Source organism: Natator depressus, chromosome 28 (assembly GCF_965152275.1).
Source record: "Natator depressus isolate rNatDep1 chromosome 28, rNatDep2.hap1, whole genome shotgun sequence".
Lineage (NCBI taxonomy): Eukaryota > Metazoa > Chordata > Testudines > Cheloniidae > Natator > Natator depressus.
Window position 1 is genome coordinate 1946136 of NC_134261.1, and position 22578 is coordinate 1968713.

Consider the following 22578-nt stretch of genomic DNA (forward strand, 5'->3'; position numbering starts at 1 on the left):
TTTCACTAGGAGGGTGGTGAAACACTGGAATGCGTTACCTAGGGAGGTGGTGGGATCTCCTTCCTTAGATATTTTTAAGGTCAGGCTTGACAAAGCCCTGGCTGGGATGATTTAGTTGGGGATTGGTCCTGCTTTGAGCAGGGGTTTGGACTAGATGACCTCCTGAGGTCCTTTCCAACCCTGAAATTCTATGATTCTATGATAACGAGGGATGGAAAGCTGTGAATATTTCCTCTCCACATTGAGAGAGGGGGTGAATTTCATGAGCTTATGCTGTACAGTTCCCTGTGCAGTGCAGGATGGTATAATTTTGGGTTTTGAGTATCTGGGCACTTCCTCAGCTGAAGCTTTCCCATGCAGGGGCTGGTCAGAAAGCCTGTTGGCATGTTACCACCACTGGCTGTGTCCCTACCTGAATGTGCGCTGGTGAAAGTGTGAGACCAAGAGCGTGTCTGTAGCTTGTCACAGCAGTACAGTGTGAAGGGAGCCCCGGCTGGTGGATCAGGCGGGTACCATAGTTCCGGGGGGGAAACCTGTCACACCCACCCCTTAGGCATTGGTGCAGAACTCAGGGAAACTGAGCCACACACTGTGTAAAACTCACATGCAACATAACAAGGTGAAAAGCCTCACTTCGTCACACCGAGTTGTGGTGTTCCTCCTAAGTTTAAAAGGGTCTGAACTTAGGAAAGCCCATAGACCAACCTGCTTTAACACATCATCTATGTTAAAGGTCGCAGACCTTATGTTTTAGCTCATAACCATCTATCTAGGTGAAAAGTCCCAAACATATGTATGCTAACTTCACCTTAGCTCAACATACAGGGTGTGGGCTGCAGGTCCCTTGTGTTACAGCCAAAATATACTCTAATATAAACCTATAATAATCAAACAAATAATCAAACCCATAAGAAAATAAGAAACAATATATAGGCAAGCAAGCTGGGTAGCCTTTGATGTATCTCATGTACCTGTTATGTTCGTCAGTTCGTTGCCAGGACACCTCCGTGGTTGACACATGTGTGACGAAGTGGGAATGTTCTTAATGTTTTCTCTGAATACTGTGTGGGTGCCTCAGTTTCCCCTAGGCAGTTCTTAAGTATCTAGGTGGTGGGATAAGGGTGTGTGATTGTTGCAGACACCCGGTCTCCTGGCAACTGATGGCCTGCAACGTGCCAACTGAAGGTGTTGGAGAACAAAGAGGTCTGGTGGCCTCCTTGCCTGGAAAAGAGACAAAGGCCAGAGGAGGGGCTGGAGGGGGTTTCAGTATGGAGCTAGCTGGGGAAACAGAGGGAGGCCCAGACCCTGGGTCTGGGCTCCCGACCCCCCAAGATGGACCTGACTGAGGGGGTCCTGCTTTCTGTACCTATAAGCTCTGTTTTGGACTGTATTCCTGTCGTCTAATAAACCTTCTGGTTTACTGGCTGGCAGTCAATATAATAAAGGCAAGCTAGCCCACTGGCTATAGTCGCAGTGAATAGAACGAAAGGCAAACAGCACCTCTGGAGCCTTTCGAAAAAATTGGCATAACATTAACCATCCGCCAGCCATCTGGTACCGAAGCTGATTTCACGATTACAGACGACAGTTAGCCCTGGTCTACGAGTTTAGGTCGAATTTAGCAGCATTAGATCCATTTAACCCTGCACCCGACCACACGACCAAGCCTGTTTTGTCGACATCCCTTGGCCCGCGCCGCTTCCCGCAGCCCCCTTTGGCTTGGAATGGCGAACCGCGGCCCGTGGGAGCCGTGATCGGCCGAACCTGAAGATATAGCAGCATAAACAAAGCGGCCTGGCCTGCCAGACGGCTTACCCTGCCGTGCCACGTGCCAAAGGTTGCCGATCCCTGGTAATGCAAGGAGGCATTCAGTGGCAGAGACCAGGAAAGAATTAAGTGAGCATGAAGAGCAGAGGCAGGACGCGATGCTGAGGCTAATGGGGGAGCAAACGGACGTGATGAAGCATCTGGTGGAGCTGCAGGAAAGCCAACAGGAGCACAGTCCCCAGCTGCATCCATTGTATAACAGCCTGCCCTCCTCCCTGAGTTCCATGGCCTCCTCATCCAGACGCCCAAGAACGTGGGGGGGAGGCTCCGGGCACCCAGCCACTCCACTCCAGAGGATGGCTCAAGCAACAGATGGCTGTCATTCTAACAGTTTGATTTGTAGTGTGGCTACAATAAGCAACGTGGCCTTGTCCTTCCCTCCTCCCCCACCCCACCCGGGCTTGTCTGTTACCTCATTTTTTTAATTAATAAAGAATGAACGGTTTCAAAACAGTAGTTACTTTATTTCGAAGAGGGGAGGGTGGTTGGTTTACAGGGAATTAAAATCAACAAAGGGGGCGGGTTTGCATCAAGGAGAAACACACACCACGGTCACACCATAGCCTGGCCAGTCATGAAACTGGTTTTCAAAGCCTCTCTGATGCGCAGCACACCTAACTGTGCTCTTCTAATCGCCCTGGTGTCTGGCTGCTCAAAGTCAGACGCCAGGCAATTTGCCTCAACCTCCCACCTGGCCATAAACATCTCCCCCTTCCTCTCACAGGTATTATGGAGCACACAGCAAGCAGCAATAACAACGGGAATGTTGGTTGCGCTGAGGTCTGACCAACAGCGCCAGCGCGCTTTTAAACGTGCAAAGGCACATTCTACCACCATTCTCCGCTTGCTCAGCCTATAGTGGAACTGCTCCTTACTACTGTCCAGGCTCCATGAACCATGGGAGCAAGGGGTAGGCTGCGGTAGACAGTCTGCCATTGCTTTCAAAGAGGGAGGGGCGACTGACGACATGTACCCAAAACCACCCGCGACAATGTTTTTGCCCCATCAGGTGTTGGGAGCTTAACCTAGAATTCCAATGGGTGGCGGAGACTGCTGGAACTGTGGGATAGCTACCCACAGTGCACCGCTCTGTAAGTCGATGCTAGCCACGGTAGTGAGGACGCACTCCTCCCACTTAATGCACGTAGTGTGGACATACACAATCGACTGTATAAAATCGACCTAATTTCATAGTGTAGACATACACATTTGAGTTCCTTCCAAACTCTTGGGTGAACACCAGCTGGTCCTGGTGACTTACTGCTGCTTAATTAATCAATTTGGTCCAAAACCTCCTCTAATGATACCTCAATCTGGGACAGTTCCTTAGATCTGTCACCTAAAAAGAATGGCTCAGGTTTGGGAATCTCCCTCACATCCTCAGCCGGGAAGACCAATGTAAAGAATTCATTTAGTTTCTCCGCAATGGCCTTAACGTCCTTGACTGCTCCTTTAGCACCTCAATGGGTCAGGGGCCCCACTGGTTGTTTAGCAGGCTTCCTGCTTCTGATGTACTTAAAACATTTTTTTGCTGTTACTTTTTGGGTCTTTGGCTAGCTGCTCTTCAAATTCCTTTTTGGCCTGATTATATTTTTACCCAGAGTTTATGCTCCTTTCTGTTTTCCGCACTAGGATTTAACTTCCACTTTTTAAAGGATACCTTTTTGCCTCTCACTGCTGCTCTTACTTGGTTGTTTAACCATGGTGACAGTTTTTTGGTTCTCTTGCTAGGATTTTTTTAATTTTGGGGTATGCCTTTCAATGGAGCCCCTAAAATGGTGTCTTTAAAAAGTTTCTATGTAGCTTCCAGGCATCCCTGTATAACCAGCCACCCCGCCCCAGAGGTGGCCACTTCTCAGCGCCGGGCGAGGGGTCCCGGTGTAACCAGCTGCCCCGCCCCAGAGGTGGCTGCAATTCAGCGGCGGGCAAGGGGTCCCTGTGTCACCAGCCGCCCCGCCCCAGAGGTAGCCGCATCTCAGTGCTGGGTGAGGGGTCCCTGTGTCACCAGCTGCCCCGCCCCAGAAGTGGCCGCATCTCAGCACCGGGCGAGTGGTCCCCGAGTCACCAGCCGCCCCGCCCCAGAGGTGGCCGCATCTCAGCGCCGGGCAAGGGATCCCTGTGTCACCAGCCACCCCGCCCCAGAGGTGGCCGCATCTCAGTGCTGGGCGAGGGGTCCCTGGATAACCAGCCGCCTCCAAAGAGCCTGGGAAAGGCTGAATTACAAAGGGTACGAGCAATGCCCCAGACAATGGACAAGGGTCAGGATCACAGGGGGAGCCCAGGGCAAACTCCCTAGGACAGGATGGTTCTGGGAGGGGAGTGGGGTCTGGTGGGTTAGAGCGGGGGCCGGGGCTGGGAGCCAGGACTCCTGGGTTCCATCACCAGGTCTGCACCATACCTAAATTAATCCCTTTTCTTGCTTATCTTTCCCCCCACTCTGCAAACCCACCTCAAGCTGTTTTGCCCAATCCTTGGAGAACCTCCCTTGTTACTCCGTTAATATTCACCCACCCCGCTGTGAAGAGACCTGTTCCTTTCAATGCGAGAAAACTCAAGATGAACTTTCAAGCCACTTTGCTTCAATGAGGCACTTTCGACCTTTGGCCCACCTGCCCGGGGGGGGCATTGTGGCCACTTCCAAGCTAAAGTCACCTTCGCTTGGGCCCCTTCCTCTCACGCGCTGGTTAGGGGCCCATGAACTCAGACACCCGCTAGAGGAATTGGCTGGTTTTAATTCCCCCCCCCCGCACGCAGCTCTGGTCCAAAAAAGGCGGCACTCGAAATTGCCGCTTTTGTCCCCCGCCCCCAAAAAACTGTCATTTCGCTAAACAACTCCCTCTCCCCTTTAAATGAGCAAATCCTACATTTTGGAGGTTAAACTAATCCGGGAGGGGGGCCTTTACACCCATAACTGCATTTCTGGGACATCACTAACCCCCGGCCCCCGGAGTGGGGTGGGTGTCCATTTCCTGCCAGCCATTCCCAGCAGCAAGTGGGGAAACTGAGGCAGGGGCCTACCGCACATATTATGGGAGTGGGCCTTTTATTTCCTGTCTGCATACACCTGCCACTGTGTAGTCCCCAGTCATGTCCCGCAGCCAGCCTGGAACAGAGAAAGGAAAGAGTCATCCAGACCAACAGCAGGAAAACCCAGGGTGAGATAGAACAATAGCCAGAGAACATAGGGCAACCTAGAACATGAAGGCGATCTCAAATGACACAAGAGACAAGTGTGATCTAGAACAATATATAGAGAGCACGCAGCAACCTAGAACATGGAGGTGACCTAGACTGTCATACGAACACAAAGTGACCTAGAACAACATCCAGATAACGTAGGGCAACCTAGAACATGGAGGTGACCTGCCATTGATGGTGTATACAGGGTTTCCCCAAATGAATGCAGCGGCCCGATCCTCCCCGCACTTTATAAAATGTTCTTTGTGTTAGACCCAGACTCTGATCCAATTTCTGCTCCTCGTTGGGGTCTTCATAGACTGAACCCTGCCCCGCTTCCTCAGCGTCCTCCCCGAATTATGGACCTCCACAACGGGCCCTAAGCTTCCAGCAGGCTTCTGGGAGGTTGGAGCCCATAGGGGGCACCGGAGGAGAACCCAGGAGGGCAAGGGTATTTATGTGGCTTATTTCTGTGAAGGAGCATCCCTCTCGGTGGAGATATTGAAGGGGATGGTAGGTAGGAAGAGAGGCAAAACTCTAGGACCCCTCCCCAGGCTGGAATTTACACCCTGACCGCATTAGCCCTTCCAGAACCTGGTCCCGGTCAAGGAGTTCGCCCCAGGGATCAGAGGATACAAACAGGGGATTAGGCCCAGGGAAGGGGGGATTAGGCCCAGGCTGTGATAATGGATTGAGGGGCCCCAAAAGAGCTGTGAGGTGGGGGGGGGTAGCTGTCCCTCCTTGGTTCCCCCCCTTCACCCAGCCACTGCCACAACCCCCTTGCAGTCACGCCGGCTCCCTGAGATCTTGGCTTCTGGCTGGCCAGTCTCTGTCCTGGGAGGAAAGTTCCCCAGAGGCCGGTGTCAATGCGGCTGGCTCCGCCCCGGCCTCCACCTTGGTGCCGTGGCAGGCAGGAGGGGAGGAGCCCAGACAAGAGAAGAAGTTGGGCAGAGTGACCAAAACCAGGCTCCCCGCCAAGAGGAAAGCCCCAGCTGCCAGGAAAGAGGCTGTGTAGTCCCCAGTCATGTCCCGCAGCCAACCTGGAACAGAGAAAGGAAAGAGTCATCCAGACCAACAGCAGGAAAACCCAGGGTGAGCTAGAACAATAGCCAGAGAACATAGGGCAACCTAGAACATGAAGGCGATCTCAAATGACACAAGAGACAAGTGTGATCTAGAACAATATCCAGAGAGCACACAGCAACCTAGAACATGGAGCTGACCTACGGCGCCATAAGAAGCCAGGATGACTTAGATCAAAACCTAGGGTGACCTAGAAACAGGGCGACCTAGAACGAGGTCACAAGAACCTTGTGGGGTCTAGCTGGTTGGAGCAGGGGGAACTGGGAGTCAGGACTGCTGGTTCTATCCCCACCTGGGGTTGGAGGGCAGCTAATGCCAAGCCGGATGATGTTCACATGTTAACCACTGTTCCCAAGACCAGGGTAGGGGCCAGGAGTCTTGGTTCCAAGAAGGACCAAGTCTATGACTTAAGGTTACAGGGGAAAGGGCAGGGTTGGGGATTGATTTACGGGGGAAGGAGGAGCTCATTTCCAATTAATTGAACGGGAGGAGAAGAAAGCCAGCGGCGATCTACCAGAGAACGGCGCTCCCAGAAGCCCACCGATGCTCTCCATCATCTGCAGCAGCCCCATCGAGCCGAAAATCTGCCTGATGCCCACGATTTCCGGCAGGATGGAAAAGACCACGGGGGTGAGCGCCCCGGAGAAGAACCCGTAGCAGATGCCGATGGCCATCAGCAGCGGGTAGCTGCGCCCCAGAGGCACCAGCGCCAAGGAGATGCCAGTCAGGGAGGTCCAGGCCACCAAGATGTGGCTGAGGTGGAAAACCCGGCAATCGGCCAGCCAACCCGAGAGGAGGCGGCCACACAGGTCAGCCACGGCCGCCACGGACATAAGGAAGGCGGCCTGGTACTCGTCGAAGCCCAGCTCCCGGGCCCGGGCCACCAAGTGGACATAGGGAATGAAGTAGCCGCTGTTGATCAAGGTCACAGCCAGGACGAACCGCATGAAAGGCCAGTGGAAGAGCAAAGGCAGGCCAAAGAGGGTGGAAAGCTTCCCCAGGCAGTTCCCGCCGGGGTCCCCGGCGCCGGCCAGGTCCTCCTTGAGGGTCAGGGGGCGGATGAGGGCACCGCACACCACCAGGTTGAAGGACATGCCGGCCACAACCAGGAGGGCCCCCCGCCAGGCGTAGGTGTCCACCAGGAGCTGGAAGAGCGGGGAGAAGGCGAAGGAGGACAGGCCCACGCCCGTGAAGGCCAAGCCCGTGGCGAACGTCCGGCGCTTCTTGAAGTAACGGGCCACCGAGGCCACGGAAGGCGTGAAGACCAAGGCCCACCCGAAGCCTGCAAAAAAAAAAAAGGGGGGGGGGGTGTAAAATACACACGTAGGCCCCCCCCCCCATGACATCCAGGTTGGTACGGCAACAGGCCGGACGTGGCCACAAATGAGACTGTTTTGGGCCCATCTACTTTTTAACTTGTTTTTCCAAAATGGCCGCTGTGTGGCTGCAGCCATTTTGAATGAGGCCCGGCTCCTTCCTCCCCCAGCCTCAGTGATTACCCTCCCCCCATATACTGATGGCCATTTTGAATGAGACCTAGCTCCTTCTCCCTACCCCCACCCATCAAACGGTGGCCATTTGGATGGTCCTCTCTTTCCTTTGATGCCCCCCCCCCCGGAACCGTCCCCCTCAGCGGCAGCCATTTTGAAAAGGCCCCGCTCCTTTCCCCTGTGGCCCCACAGTTCCCCCCATGGGATGGCAGCCATTTTGAAAAGGCCCCGCTCCTTTCCCCTGTGGCCCCACAGTTCCCACCACGGGATGGCAGCCATTTTGAAAAGGCCCCGCTCCTTTCCCCTGTGGCCCCACAGTTCCCTCTCCCCCCGCCCCCCAGGATGGCAGCCATTTTGAAAAGGCCCCACTCCTTTCCCCCCTATGCTCTCGTCCCTCCAAACAACTTCCCCACTGATTCCGCAGACGCAATGGCAGCCATTTTGAAGAAGCCCTGGCTCCTTCCCCCCTGGGTCCACGGTTGCCCCCCACATGATGGCAGCCATTTTGAAAAAGGTCAACTATTTTAAAGCCCTAATTTAGTAGAACAGTAAGACAGGAAGACTTCATGGTCTCCAACAGGTAGGCTTAGAAGAATTATATTCCCACCCCCACCCCCCATCGGTAAGTGTTGGTAAACGCCCATTCAGCTGTAGACACCCAAACCAACGAACAGATACGGTCAATCGATAGAGATCGAAATGTACAGATCAGCAAAGTAAAGTCATGCGCCGTAAGGATTAAAGGAAGTATCCTGAAATCCAGCTTGGTTCGGACACGTGAGGGGGACCACTTCTGTTTTTATGGCTACCAAGGTCTAACTTTTTCAACCTCTACGCCTGTTGGTCCATACTTGTCCGACCAGCCCCCGCGGCTTCCCGCCGCTGTGCAAATTTCAGTCCATAAAACCAGGGGGGAGAAAACAAAAGGTCGAACCCGTAATCTTACGCAACCGTGAAAGCATAAGCGGATAAAAAAAAAAATCTCAGAGAGACGCTTTAAAAGAAAGCATCGAAACGACCCATCTAAATGCTCAAAAACGAACAACGTCGAATGTTGCCAAGCCCACCAATGAAGGTTTAGCTCGGGTTGGCCATTTGAACACCCGGAAAAGGTGAAATGAAGCTCTGAAAACCCGCCACCGGCAACATCCGGTCATTCCTGCCTGGAATACCGGATATTAGACCCAGAATCCCTTGCTCCTGGTCTTGGGCGAGGATGGTCCCAGGGTGCACTGAGTTACCCAGAAGCCCTTGCTCCCAGCCTTGAGCGAGGATACTCCCAGAGGGCACTGAGGCAGGGGTGGGGGGGGACCTACCTGAGAGCAGCCCGATGCTCAGGTACAGGTGGGTCAGGCTGGTGGCGAAGGACGCCAGGAACATGCCCAGCCCCGAGAGGATGCCCCCGGCCATCACCACGGGGCGGGCGCCGTACTGGGTGCTGAGGGCGCTGCCCACCGGACCTGCAGGGGGCAGCAGAGAGAGACCGGGCGGGCCCTGTTACCCTGCGATGCAGCTGACTCTGGGGGAGGAGTGGGGTTCTCCCTCCTACCGCCAAAAGAGGGTCAGAATCCCCTGCCCCCCGCCCCCCCAAACTCACTAGCAAACTGCTGCACAGCGATCCCGATGGAGGTGATCCAGGAGACCCGCCCCGCCAGCTCCCCGAAGTACCCCACAAACTCCATGAAGAAGACGCCGAAGGAGCGGATCACCCCGAAAACCAGCGCCGACTGGAAGAAGGCGGCCAGCACCACCATCCAGCCCCAGCCCCCGTCGGGGGGTTGGGGGTGCACCACCGGCATGGGGCTCACTGCAGGAGAGAGAGCGGGGCGTTAGAATAGGCGCTTTTGTCCTGGGGTACAGGTCCTCCAGTCCCGGCCTCTCCCAGCAGGGGGCGCTGTGGGGTGCGGGGGAGCTCCTAGCTCCTCCAGTCCCGGCTTCCGAGCAGCTGCTTTTTCCCCTCCCTTTGCATCTCTCACTTGGCCTCAAAACTGCCCCCCAACAAAGACTCCGTGCGCCCCCTTCCTGGCCTCCGGCTCCATGCCTAGGGCTCTGGGTGGCCCCCCACCTGCCCCTCCCCCCATACCAGGGGCCCCTATTCTCCCCCCATACCTGTCTCTGTGTGTCCCCCGTCTCTCCCTATGCCAGGGGCCCCCATCCCCCCCATGCCAGGGGCTGTGTGTCCCCCACCCCCAATCTTATTTCTCGTCTTTCTATGGGGGAGATCGGTCATTTAGGGTGTCGACACAGTAAGCTCCATTGTGGGGGGGCGACCATTCAGATGGAAGACCCTAATTTCTGCCTTCCCCCGGTTCTTTGTTCCACAGGCAATCCCAGAGGCACGCGCCTGAGGCCAGGGGGTGACCCTCCTCCCCCTAAAATCAACAGGCCTCTCCCCACTGCCAGACCCTCCTGGGAGACCGGGTGCAAAGTGGATGAAGATAGATCGGAACGAAGCCCTCTCAGTCCAGAGTCTCCACAGATATTCAGTGCAAGATTAAACCCGACGTATCACACGCAAAAGGCGAGCGAAGAGGCCGCGACCCGGAACGACGGCGGCCGATGAAAGTTCTCCTGCACATCGGGAAACGTACGCGACGCTTGAAGGAGGCTTTGCAATAAGTTTGGGCCTCCAGAGCCTGGTCGGCAGCAGGAATGCGTGTAAAAGTTTGCAAACGATGCCAAACCAGGAGGGTTTCAGAGTAGCAGCCACGTTAGTCTGTATTCGCAAAAAGAAAAGGAGGACTTGTGGCCCCTTAGAGACTAACCAATTTATTTGAGCATAAGCTTTCGTGAGCTACAGCTCACTTCATCGGATGCATTCAGTGGAAAATACAGGGAGGAGATTTATATACACAGAGAACATGAAACAATGGGTGTTACCACACACACTGTAACCAGAGTGATCACTTAAGGTGAGCTATTACCAGGAGAGTGGGGCGGGGGGGGGCGGGGGGACGGACACCTTTTGTAGTGATAATCAAGGTGGGCCATTTCCAGCAGTTGACAAGAACATGTGAGGAACAGTGGGGGCTGGAGGGGGGGAATAAACATGGGGAAATAGTTTTACTTTGTGTAATGACCCATCCACTCCCAGTCTCTTTTCAAGCCTAAGTTAATTGTGTCCAGTTTGCAAATTAATTCCAATTCAGCAGTCTCTCGTTGGAGTCTGTTTTTGAAGTTTTTTTGTTGGAGAATTGCCACTTTTAGGTCTCTAATCGAGCGACCAGAGAGACTGAAGTGTTCTCCGACTGGTTTTTGAATGTTATAATTCTTGACGTCTGATTTGTGTCCATTTATTCTTTTACGTAGAGACTGTCCAGTTTGGCCAATGTACATGGCAGAGGGGCATTGCTGGCACATGATGGCATATATCACATTGGTGGATGTGCAGGTGAATGAGCCTCTGATAGTGTGGCTGATGTGATTAGGCCCTATGATGGTGTCCCTTGAATAGATCATAGAATCATAGAATATCAGGGTTGGAAGGGACCTCAGGAGGTCATCTAGTCCAACCCCCTGCTTAAAGCAGGACCAATCCCCAATTTTTGCCCCAGATCCCTAAATGGCCCCCTCAAGGATTGAACTCACAACCCTGGGTTTAGCAGGCCAGTGCTCAAACCACTGAGCTATCCCTCCCCCAGATATGTGGACACAGGAGCGGTTGCAAGTGCCTTGGAGGGTAGGATTCAAATTCAAAATGATCTGGACAAACTGGAGAAATGGTCTGAAGTTAAGAGGATGAAATTCAGTAAGGACAAATGCAAAATGCTCCACTTAGGAAGGAACAATCAGTTACACACACACACACACAATGGGAAATGACTGCCTAGGAAGGAGAACTGTGGAAAGGGATCTAGGGGTCAGAGTGGACCACAAGCGAAATATGAGTCAACAGAGTAACCCTACTGCAAAAAAATCAAGCATCATTCTGGGCTGTACCAGCAGGATTGTCGTAAGCCAGACACGAGAAGTAATTCTTCCGCTCTGCTCCGCGCCGATATGGCCTCAGCTGGAGTAGTGCGTCCCGTTCTGGGCGCCACATTCCAGGACCGAGGTGGACAAATTGGAGAAAGTCCAGAGAAGAGCAACAAAAATGGTGAAAGGTCTAGAAAACACGAGGGAAGACTGAAAAACTTGGGTTTGTTTAGTCTGGAGAAGAGAAGACTGAGAGGGGGACACGATCACAGTTTTTGAGTACATAAAACGTGGTTACAAGGAGGAGGGAGAAAATTTGTTCTCCTTGACCGCTGAGGATAGGACAGGAAGCAATGGGCTTAAATTGCAGCAAGGGTGGTTTAGGTTGGACATTAGGAAAAACTTCCCAACCGTCAGGGTGGTTAAGCCCTGGAATAAATTGCCCAGGGAGGTTGTGGAATCTCTGTCACTGGAGGTTTTTAAGAGCATGTTAGATAAACACCCGTCAGGAATGGTCTAGAGAATACTTAGTCCTGCCTTGAGGGCAGGGGCCTGGACTAGAGGACCTCTCGAGGTCCCTTCCAGTCCTACGATTCTATGATTTAGCAATTCGTAACTCGTGATATCCAAGCAAACCGCAGAAGAACAAAACCGGTAGATTTGGGAGGGCGGGGATTTGGGGTGCATGCCCCCAAAAGCATGTAATGGCCAGACTGGGTCAGACCAAAGGTCCATCGAGCCCAGTGTCCTGTCTTCCGACAGCGGCCAACGCCGGACGCTTCGGAGGGAACGAATAGAACCGGGGCAACACTTGAGCGATCGTCCAGGCTGAAATGCCCGCGTAACCCAAGCCGGGGAACGTCCCCATAAAACCATCCCCAGAGCTGAGCCCTTTGGTGAACTTCCAACCTCGACCGCAAAATTGTCAGCAGTGGAGAATTCCTCCCACACACACACCCGTAAGAAATTGCTCCAACAATTCAGAACACCAAACGCCCACCGGCCGGAGCGGACCGCAGTGACTTGTCCAAGGCAGCGGGAGATGGATTGACAGAAATAGCGGGTGGAGTGGAGAAGTAAACTCAGGCTCCCTGGAATATCACACGTGGACAGGGGTTGAGACGTGCAAGGTTGTAATGGAAAAGGGGTATGAGAGAAAAAGGAAAAGATGTAAACTAGACGGTCGGCCCGCACTCTTCGCTGTTTGCGTTCTTCGATCTTTGCTTTCCGTCACCTTTAGGAGTTGACCGCATGGCAATCCGACAGCCTGTTATGCCAGATCTATCGGGCTTCTGTGGAACCGCATTCACACCCTGCTTTATTTGGGTTTTCAAGGAAGTCTTCAAGCCTCCACATACGTGACGCAGCGATCTCACTTCTTATACAGGAGTTTTACGGGAGCAAAGAACCGGTGATGGGGGTCTCGTGCGAGTCGCACCCAAGAGAGATGTGGACTAGATCGGTGGTCTGCAAACCTTTTTTTCTTGGTGACTCCAGTTGAAGAAAATTGTTGATGCCCACGACCCAACGGAGCTGGGGAGGAGGAGTTTGGGGTGTGGGAGGGGCTCAGGGCTGGGACACAGGGTTGGGGTGCGGGCTGCAGGGTGGGGCTGGGAATGAGGGATTCAGGGTGTGGGTTGGGCCTCTGGCTGGGGCAGGGGGTTGGGATGCAGGAGGGGGTCAGGGTTCTGGGCTGGGAGTGCAGGCTCTGGGGTGGGGCCGAGGATGAGGGTGCAAGAGGGGGCTCCAGGTTTGGGGGGGCTCAGGGGTGGGGCAGGGGATTGGGCTTATCTCGGGAGGCTCTCGCCCACAGGCACCCCTCCCCGCCCCCCACAAGCTCCCATTGGCCTTGCAGTACTGGTACTGGTTTGAAAACCACTGGTCTTGATAATACTTCATGAGTGCAGGGGACTGGACTAGATGACTTCTCGGGGTCCCTTCCCGTCCTACGATTCTCCGAAGGGAAATTGTTCTGATCAACGGCTTACTTCATACTTTGCACTTCAACCCAGTTAACCAGGTTGCCTTCGGTTTTTTGCATCTTGAATAAGGGGTTCGCCATACACGGAAGCGACTGGCGCAAAGTGGATGAAGATAGATTGGAACGTAGCCCCCTTAATCCAGAGTCTCCACAAGATTCAGGAGTAGCTCCGGCGCTTAAAGGCTTAGCTGACAAGACTTTCATTTACACTTTCATTTCTGCTTAACTCCCACACACACACAGGACCCAATTCTGCTCCCCCGTGAACTGGCTAATACAGATAATCCACTTTCAGAGCAGATTTAAACGCACACCCGGCCCTCAATCTGAATTAACGTCCCAGTGTAGACAAAACCTTAAGACAGGGGTTCTCAAACTGGGCGTCGGGACCCCTCAGGGGGTCGCGAGGTTATTACATGGGGGGGGTCACGAGCTGTCAGCCTCCACCCCAAGCCCTGCTTTGCCTCCGACATTTATAATGGTGTTAAATATATAAAAATGTGTTTTTAATTTATAAGGGGGGGGTCCACACTCAGAGGCTTGCTGTGTGAAAGGGGTCACCAGTACAAAAGCTTGAGAACCACTGCCTTAAGAGGATCAGACATTTATTCCCTCCCCGCTTCAGTGCGGGTTAACTGTAAATCAGCAAAAAATTGACCACCCCCTCCCCCCCCCCCCGGCGTGCTGAACTCTTTAATCTTGCCACCAGGATTTTATTAACATCTTCACCCCCAGCAGAGCCAAAGACATACCAGGGTGAACCCATCTCCATCACCCCCAAGATCGCATGCCCCCTCGCTGTCCTCCCCCAGCAGCGACTCACCCCAGAATCAGCCTCACCAAAAGCAGTCAGAAGGGATCTAGTGGAGGGAGCTGCGATGGGGCGGGGGGGGGATTACCCCTTTAGCTAGGTGACTCCCCCACGCTCACTCCAGGGAAGGGGGAAGCAACAGCAGCTGGCGGGGGGGGGTAGTATTGGGTCTCCCCCTCCCCCACCACCAGAGCTAGTGCGGCCAGGGTCAAAGTCTATCGAATCGCAGCAGGAAATCATGGACCTCCAAACACCATCTCCTCCCTTCCCCCCCCCCCCCCAGCCCGGGGGGGAGGGTGTGTGGCGATCCCTCCCCTCCGCCAGGCGTTACACCTGTATACCCGCCTGGTCGCTGATCTCCCCCCCGCCCCCAATCCTTACCTGGCCGAGCATCACATCAGCATCCGCTGCTCCCCCGAAAAAGCCAGGGCAAAAAATCCCCCCCCCTTCAGAAATCCCCCTCTGGGCGTTATACCCAGATACCAGCCCACTCCCCACCCCCCGCCGCCGCCTTCCCGGGGGCTGGCGATCCAGGACCCCCTTAAGAAGCGGAGGGGGGGGGATGCGAGGATCAACGAACCCCACAAATCCGGAAAAAAAAAACAAAAACCCACGTGTGTCCCCCCCCCGCCCGCGCCGGGCGCTCACGTGGACCGCCCTGGCCGCGCCACCTGGCCGCAACGTTCCAAGGGGGCGGGGCGCAGCGGCCGCGCCACCTGCTCGCAACGCTCCAAAGGGGCGCCCGGCCGAGCCAAGACTGAAACTGCAGGGGGCAGGCCACGCCCCCTAAGCCCCGCCTCCCGCGCTCACCCCACCGGCGCAGGCGCAGCTGGGCTGTCCCGGAGCGTCCGCTGACCTGCGCTTAATTCGTGGGTCCGCCTCTTCTCCCTGCTCCCCTCCACCCTCACACAGGGCAGTGTTGGGGGGGGGGCAGAGCTAGGGGGCTGTCCTGTGGCTGCACGGGGGGACATCGGGGCCTTTGGGGCTGCACAGAGTGGACATGGGGGGGTATTAAGGGGTTGCACAAAGGGGGCATTGGGGGGGCTCGGGGCTGCACAGAGAGGATATCTGGGGGGCTATGGGGCTGCCGTGTGCCCTGCACAGAGGGGACATGGAGGGGGGCTATGGGGCTGCACAGAGAGGACATCGGGGGGGGCTATGGGGCTGCCCTGTGCCCTGCACAGAGGAAACATCTGGGCAGGTGGGAGGGCTATGGGGCTGTACAGAGGAGGCATCAGGGGGCTATGGGTTGCTGTGTGCCCTGCACAGAGGGGGCATTTGGGGGGCTCTGGGGCTGCACAGAGAGGATATCTAGGGGACTATGGGGCTGCCGTGTGCCCTGCACAGAGGGGACATGGAGGGGGGCTATGGGGCTGCACAGAGAGGACATCTGGGGGGCTATGGGGCTGCTGTGTGCCCTGCACAGGGGAAACATCTGGGCAGATGAGAGGGCTATGGGGCTGTACAGAGGAGGCATGGGGGGGGGGCCTGTGGGGCTGCCGTGTGCCTTGGCAGAGGGGTATCGGGTTAGCTATGAGACTTTCCCGTTTCCTGCACAGAAGGGGGAGTCAGAGGGCTATGGGACAGCCCTGTGCCCTGCACAAAGGGTGCATTTGGGGGGCTATGGGGCTGCACAGAGAGGATATCTGGGGGGCTGGGGGGCTGCCCTGTGCCCTGCACAGAGGGGGGTGGGGTGGGAGCTATGGGGCTGCACAGAGGGGGCATCTGGGGGTGCTATGGGGCTGCACAGAGGGGACATCGGGGCCAGGAGCTACCCTGTGCCCTGCACAAAGGGGGCATTTGGGGGGCTATGGGGCTGCTCAGAGAGGATATTTGGGGGACTATGGGGCTGCCGTGTGCCCTGCACAGAGGGGGCATGGGGTGGGGCTATGGGGCTGCCCTGCGGTCTGCACAAAGGGGGCATTTTCTCCTCACGTCTTCCCTCCCTCTCCCTTTGCTGCCGATCGACCCAAACCCGCCTTGCTCTCCCCTCGCCGGACACGGCGAACGATCGGTTCCCCGCCTCCCTTCAGTCACACCGACGGTGCGGCCGACGCCGCGGATTGAATCCAGCGGAAACGCAACCGGCGGCCGATGCTTCCCCCCGTCGTGTGTTTTCAACTCCCTTGCGGGGCTGGATCTAGCCCCAAATGCTCCTAGGCCGCTGTCGGATCCCAACGGCGCTGAAACGGATCGTCCCGGTGGAGAGGAGGGAGTGAAAAACCCAGCGGCGTAGAAAGCCATCTGCTTTGACTTCCCTCCAACAAGGCATATTCTTTGAGCTTCACGTCAGCTGGTGTTGGATCTCAGTTTGTGGCAAAATTGGAGGGATATAGTCTGCCTCGAGGTTGGCCTGGTGTGGTTTGGAAAACCAGACGGGCGGGCATTTTTACCAAATAAAGGGGACAACTCCGGGCTGTCGCTTTTTGGAAACAGAAGCCCATGAAAAATGCTCCGTGTTTGGAAGGGGGAAAGTCGCGATGAGACTTCGGGGCGCTGGGTTGCTTGTCGGTTGGCTGTGAAGAAGCCAGGAGCCCCATGAAAATAACCATCAAAGGCGGGGGGAATAAAAAAATTTGCTGGAAAGAAGGGAACGAAGACACGGACTGAAGGCGGAAAGACCAAGTCAAAGGAGGAGGAATAAACTGGGAAATCAGACTGCGAAGAGCTACAAAGGGATCTCCCAAAACTGGGTGACCCGGCAACACAACGGCCTCTGAAATTAAATGTTGATCAATGCAAAGTCATGCACATTGGAAAACATCATCCCAGCTCTATGCATAAAAGGACGGGGTCTAAATGAGCGGTTCCCCCTCAAGAGGGGGATCTTGGCGTCCTTGCGGATGGCTCTCTGAAAACGTCCACTCAATGGGCAGCGGCCGCCAAAAAAGCCAACAGTATGCTGGGAATCGTTAAGAGAGGGATAGATAATAAGACAGAAAATATCCTATCGTCTCTATATAAATCCACGGGACACCCACAGCTTGAACACTGCGTGCAGATGTGGTCGCCCCGTCTCAAAAAAGATCTATTTGGGATTGGAAAAGGTGCAGAAAAGGGCAGCAAAAATTATTCGGGGTCTGGAACGGCTTCTGTGCGAGGAGAGATGAATAAGATCAGGACTTTTCAGCCTGGGAAAGAGATGACTAAGGGGGCATATGATTGAGGGCTATAAAATCATGACAGGTGTGGAGAAAGTAAATAAGGACGTGTTATTTACTCCTCATGAACCAGGGGTCACCCAATGAAATAAATAGGCAGCAGGTTTAAAACAAACAAAAGGAAGTATTTCTTCACACAACACACAGTCAACTTGTGGAACTCCTCGCCAGGGGATGTTCTGAAGGCCAAGACTAGAACAGGGTTAAAAAAAGAACTAGATACGTTCCTGGAGGACAGGTCCATCAATGGCTATTAGCCAGGATGGGCAGGGATGGGGTCCCTGGCCTCTGTTTGCCAGAAGCTGGGAATGGGGGCCAGGGGATGGATCACTTGATGATTCCCTGTTCTGTTCCTTCCTTCTGGGGCCCCTGGCATTGGCCACTCTTGGATGATGGGATACTGGGCTAGATGGACCCTTGGTCTGACCCAGTCTGGCCGTTCTTAATAGCTGGTAACTTTTGTGAAGTGCAAGTCAGGTGTGGCAGATGTGACGCTTTGGAGAACGCTGGAATATTGTATCGACTTTACAAATCATCCGAGCCTCTTCGTGGGCCACGGGGTTATGTTTCCTGAACTCGGAGCAGAAGGGGGAAACACAAGAGGGGTAATTAATGCAAATCCCTCACGTACCCAACAAGTCTGGGGTCGTTTTCCTGTGGCAGTTCGCATGGACCGGTTGAACGGGCCCGAGAGACAAAGACCTTGTGCCCGTAGACCAGCCAGGAGGGAGGTCACCGGCGCGTCTGATGTCGCTGATAAACCAGGGAGGGTTCAGAGAAGAGCTGCTGGAACGATTCAAAGATTTGAAAATGTGCCTTACACTGAGAGACGCCAGGAGCTGGGTCTGTTTAGCTTCATGGAGAGAAGGCGAAGGGGTGATTTGATCCTGGGGGACCGGAGATTTGATTTAGACTCTTCCATCTAACAAGAGCCGACGGCCGGAGGTTGAAGCTAGACCCATTCAGACAGGCAATCGGGCATCATATTTTTTACCAGAGGTAATTGTTAATTACTCTTAAAATAATTGCACCTTCTTTCCAGTCTGAATGGGTCTAGCTTCATCTTCCAGCCGTTGGATGGCGTTAGACCTTCCTCTCCTAGGCTGGAGAGCGAAATATATGTTCCCTACATAGATATCTAGAGACAGGGATCCGGTCACCCCTCAGCCGTCTCCTGGTGATGCTTGGATCGCTCTAAGCCATGTTTTCTAATCCCGGACGATTTCTCCTGGCTCGTGTGGCCCGGGGAAATGCCAGGGTCCGGGCAGGCTGCAAAAAGGAACGCAGATTCTCCCCCAAACTGGTGGTTAACACTGAAGTTAGCCTCACCAACCAGTCACAGACTGTGCTCCTGATCCCCCACCCTGGTTATCGAGAAGCCGAAAAAAGGAATCACACAGCGCCCTGTATTGCATTCCAGTTGTCTGGCTCCCAATCAGCACCTAGGTCCAGTGCAGTGAGAAGTTACTTAAAACCTCTGCTCGCTATACAAAAATGTTCTTCTCACCCCCAAAAGGGCCGGCTAGGTTGGTGTATCCATCAGGTGTATCCCCGGGTTCGTTGTCCCGCTGATGGCCCTTGGCAGTCTGTCTGGAGGTGTCGCCCCCAGGGGCATGCCGGGCGCAAGCCACCCCTCGGCCATCTCTTGGGGACGCTACATGGATCGGGCTCTGGGGTGGGATCGCCCGAAGCTGGGTTTCCTACCCCTTGAATGTTTCTCACTGCTCGTCTCCGGCCCTCTTCCAATTGATCGCCCTCCCCCTTGAACTGTGGGCCCCAGCCCTGGAGGGAGGATCCGGGCAGCCAACCCCGGAGGGAACAGAACCTCTCCGCTCCTGCCCGCCATCCCCTTTTCGATGCGGTCCAGGATCGCGGGCCCGGGCGGTGAGTTTTCCTTTCCCCCCGGGGGTGCTCAGCCCTGAGGCCTTGCCCCCACTCCACCCCCTAGAATATCAGGGTTGGAAGGGACCTCAGGAGATCATCTAGTCCCTGTCTCGCTCCATCCCACAAGACCCCAACCCTCGCTCCGTCCCCCTCCCCCAAGGCCCTGCTCTTGCTCTGCCTCTTCCTGCCCCCACTCCGCTCCCTCCGTGAAACCCCACGCTCGCACTGCCCTCTACCCAAGGCTCCTCCCTCACTCCGCCCCCTCCCCTGAGGCCCTGCCCCTACTGCACCCCTCCCCGGAGTCCCCTCCCTCACTCAACCCCGTGCAATACCCCAACCCTCGCTCTGCCCCCTCCCCCGAGGGCCTGCTGTCACTCCGCCTCTTTCCACCCCTCCCCCTCGCTCCACCGCCCCCAGGCCCCGCTCTTGCTCCACCTCTTCCCGCCCCCACTCTGCTCCCTCCCCCAAGACCCCACGCTCGCTCCGCCCCCTCCCTCACTCCGCCGCCTCCCTCGCTCTCCCCCCTCTCCCGAGGCCCCGCCCCCACTCCACTCCCTTCCCTGAGGCCCTGCCCTTGCTCCACCCCCACCTGCAAGGCCCCGCCCTCGCTCTGCCCCCTCCCCAGGGGGCCTGGTGTCTCTCCACGTCTTTCAACCCCCACTCCACCCGAGCCCCCTCCCTCGCTCCGCCGCCCCCAGGCCCCGCTCTTGCTCCGCCTCTTCCCACCCCCCACTCCGCTTCCTCCCCCAAGACCCCACGCTCGCTCCGCCCCCTCCCCCCGAGCCCCCTCCCTCGCTCCTCCACCTCCCTCGCTCTCCCCCTCCCCCGAGGCCCTGCCCCCATTGCACTCCCTTCCCTGAGGCCCCACCCTTGCTCCACCCCCTCCTGCAAGGCCCCGCCCTTGCTCCGCCCCCAATTAGCTGATCAGGGCGCCGGCCAACCACTGTGGTTCCCACTATTTATTTTTCCCATGGGTGCCCCGGGGCTGGAGCCCCCAGGGAGTCAGCACCGAAGATCGCGGTGCCCAATCCCTCGCCACGAGGCCCCGTTGGAGAAGAACCGCGCTTCCCCCGGTGGGAAAGAGCAGAGCGCAGACCCCGGGAGTGGCGCAGCCTGGGGGAAAACCCCGGTCCGGAGGGGGAGAGAGGCGGCGGGTCCTCTCCGAAGTAGCGGCCAGCGGGGATGGGGGGCAGGCCCCAGCGGTGGGGGGCCCTGAGAACAGGGCAGGATCTGGACTTCCAGGGAGGCCAGCTGAGAGGCAACAGGAGGCAGCCGGGCATCGGGGACGGGCTGGCCCGGGCCCCCCAGCCTGCCGCTCGGAAAGGGGGGCTGAAGTCCCGGGGCAGGGGAGAGAAGGGTGCGAGGACTCAGAGCATGGGGCCCGGGACAGAGGGCTGCAGACCGGACGGAGGAATCGGACATCTGGATTCATTGCCCTGGAAGGGGAAGGGGCGAGGGTGAACCGGCCGGAGGGGCGAGTCAAGGGGAAGAAGCAGACCACTGGAGGACCGCCACGAGGGGGAGCACCTGTGATGAGCCAACCCTTGCTCTGGGTCGAAACCCTGGTTCCTCCGGCAATGATACTTCACATAACGTGAGTGTTGTGTGTGTGACGCCCCCTGCTGGAGAGGATCTCTGTGTGTGTGTGTGTGTGTGTGTCCCGGGTGGGGGCGGGAACGAATTAGCGACACAATCCACCCCTTTTAGCAAAGCATTGGGTTGCTGCTCTTTTACCTCTGTTCTCTGCAGGAGCTTTTGGCAGCAGGCCTGATGCCGGGGTAGATGGGCCCTTGGCTCTGATGTGAGAAGGCGGGGCTGGGGGATTGCAGGCTGGGTGAGGGGGGGGAAGGGATTCCCGAGTGGGGCTGCCCAGGTCTGGGGCCTGGTGTGCAGGGACCCCTCGGCCTGCTGCTCGGAAAGCATCTCCCGCAGTGGTTCAGTGGGTCACATCCTCCTTGCGCAGGTGGGGAAACTGAGTCACGGAGCCGCGACATGGCTTGACCTGGGAATCGTGTATCGCACTCTGGGGCTCCATCCACACACACACACACACCCTGGGGATGAGGGAGAAGGAACTGGGAATGAACCAGGAATGAGACACCAGCTTCTGCCACTAGGGGGCAGCCCCGAGCTGCAGAATGGGCAGGTGGGGCGGGAGGGAGGGGGTGTTTCCCGAGAGCTGGATCCGGTGCGGGGTGGGGGTGCGGGGGTCAGGGGTTGTTCTGGTTTTTCTTGGCCGTCGGTCCTGGAAGTTTCTAGCTGATCTGTTTCCTCCTGCCCGCCCCTTCCACTGGGAGGAAGTGTGTGTGTGTGTTTGTGGGGGGGGGTGTTAGGACTGGAGGCTGTGCATCCCCTCCCCCCTAAACCAGCAGCATGGGTGGGGGGGCAGTGTGCATGGGCACACACAAGGAAGGAGATGGGGGGCGCATGATTGTGCCCCGTGCATTGGCTGTTTGTGTGTGGGGGGGCAGGGGTTGTTGGTGGAGCGGGGCGGGGGGAGCGATGTGGGATGGTGTTTAGATGAGTTTTGTCCCACTGCAAACAGCGGGTGCGTTTCGGTGCTGGGCAAGGAGTCCCTGGATAACCAGCCGCCCTGCCCCAGAGGTGGCCGCATCTCGGCACCGGGCGAGGGGTCCCTGGGTCACCAGCCGCCCCGCCCCAGAGGTGGCTGCATCTTGGCACCAGGCGATGGATCCCTGTATACCCATCCACCCCACCCCAGAGGTGGCCGCATCTCAGGGCTGGGCAAGGTGTTCCTGGATAACCAGCCGCCCTGCCCCAGAGGTGGCCGCATCTCAGTGCCGGGTGAGGGGTCCCTGGATAACCAGGCTGAAATAGTCCAAGGCACCACAGGATATCGGGACCAGGGCAGCAGGCTGGATACCGGGATAGATGGGCCTGTCGCTCTGATCTGTCTGGGCTCCACTCTCTGCCTTCCCGGCCTCACCCCATCTCCCCCTGGCCCACGGCCCGGCTGCCTCCTTGGGGCCGTGACTCACCCCGGCCCTCCGGGTTCACTGGGGTGCGTGTTTGTGTGGGGAGGGCCCAGGGATGACGTCTTCGCACCTGTTTCCTGCTTCTGTGACTGTTGCGGAAGGAGCTGGGGGGGACCCCCATGTCCGCACCCCACCCCCTTGCCGGCTCTGAGCCACAGGAAGGAAATCCGGCCAGCTGTCCTCTGGTGTGGCAGAGGCATAGCTGTAGGGCCACTGGCAGAGACCGGAGCCCCACTGATCCTGGGGGTCTGGA

General features: G+C 56.5%; 1 protein-coding gene across 2 annotated transcripts; it reads right to left on the reverse strand.

Annotated features, from left to right (window-relative positions):
• Positions 1 to 2289: 2289 nt before the first annotated feature.
• LOC141978832 (monocarboxylate transporter 13-like) lies at positions 2290 to 14723 on the reverse strand. Of its 2 annotated transcripts, none has more exons than XM_074941161.1 (5): positions 14666 to 14723; positions 9175 to 9384; positions 8894 to 9037; positions 6602 to 7369; positions 2290 to 6044 (listed from the first exon to the last, which is right to left on the reverse strand). In XM_074941161.1, exons 2-5 carry the CDS (start codon positions 9374 to 9376, stop codon positions 5791 to 5793), a joined length of 1368 nt encoding a protein of 455 aa, XP_074797262.1. In that variant the 5' UTR covers positions 9377 to 9384; positions 14666 to 14723; the 3' UTR covers positions 2290 to 5790. The 2 variants fall into 2 exon arrangements, with proteins under 2 accessions (XP_074797262.1, XP_074797261.1); XM_074941160.1 differs by lacking the exon at positions 14666 to 14723 and adding an exon at positions 14297 to 14424.
• Positions 14724 to 22578: the final 7855 nt, after the last annotated feature.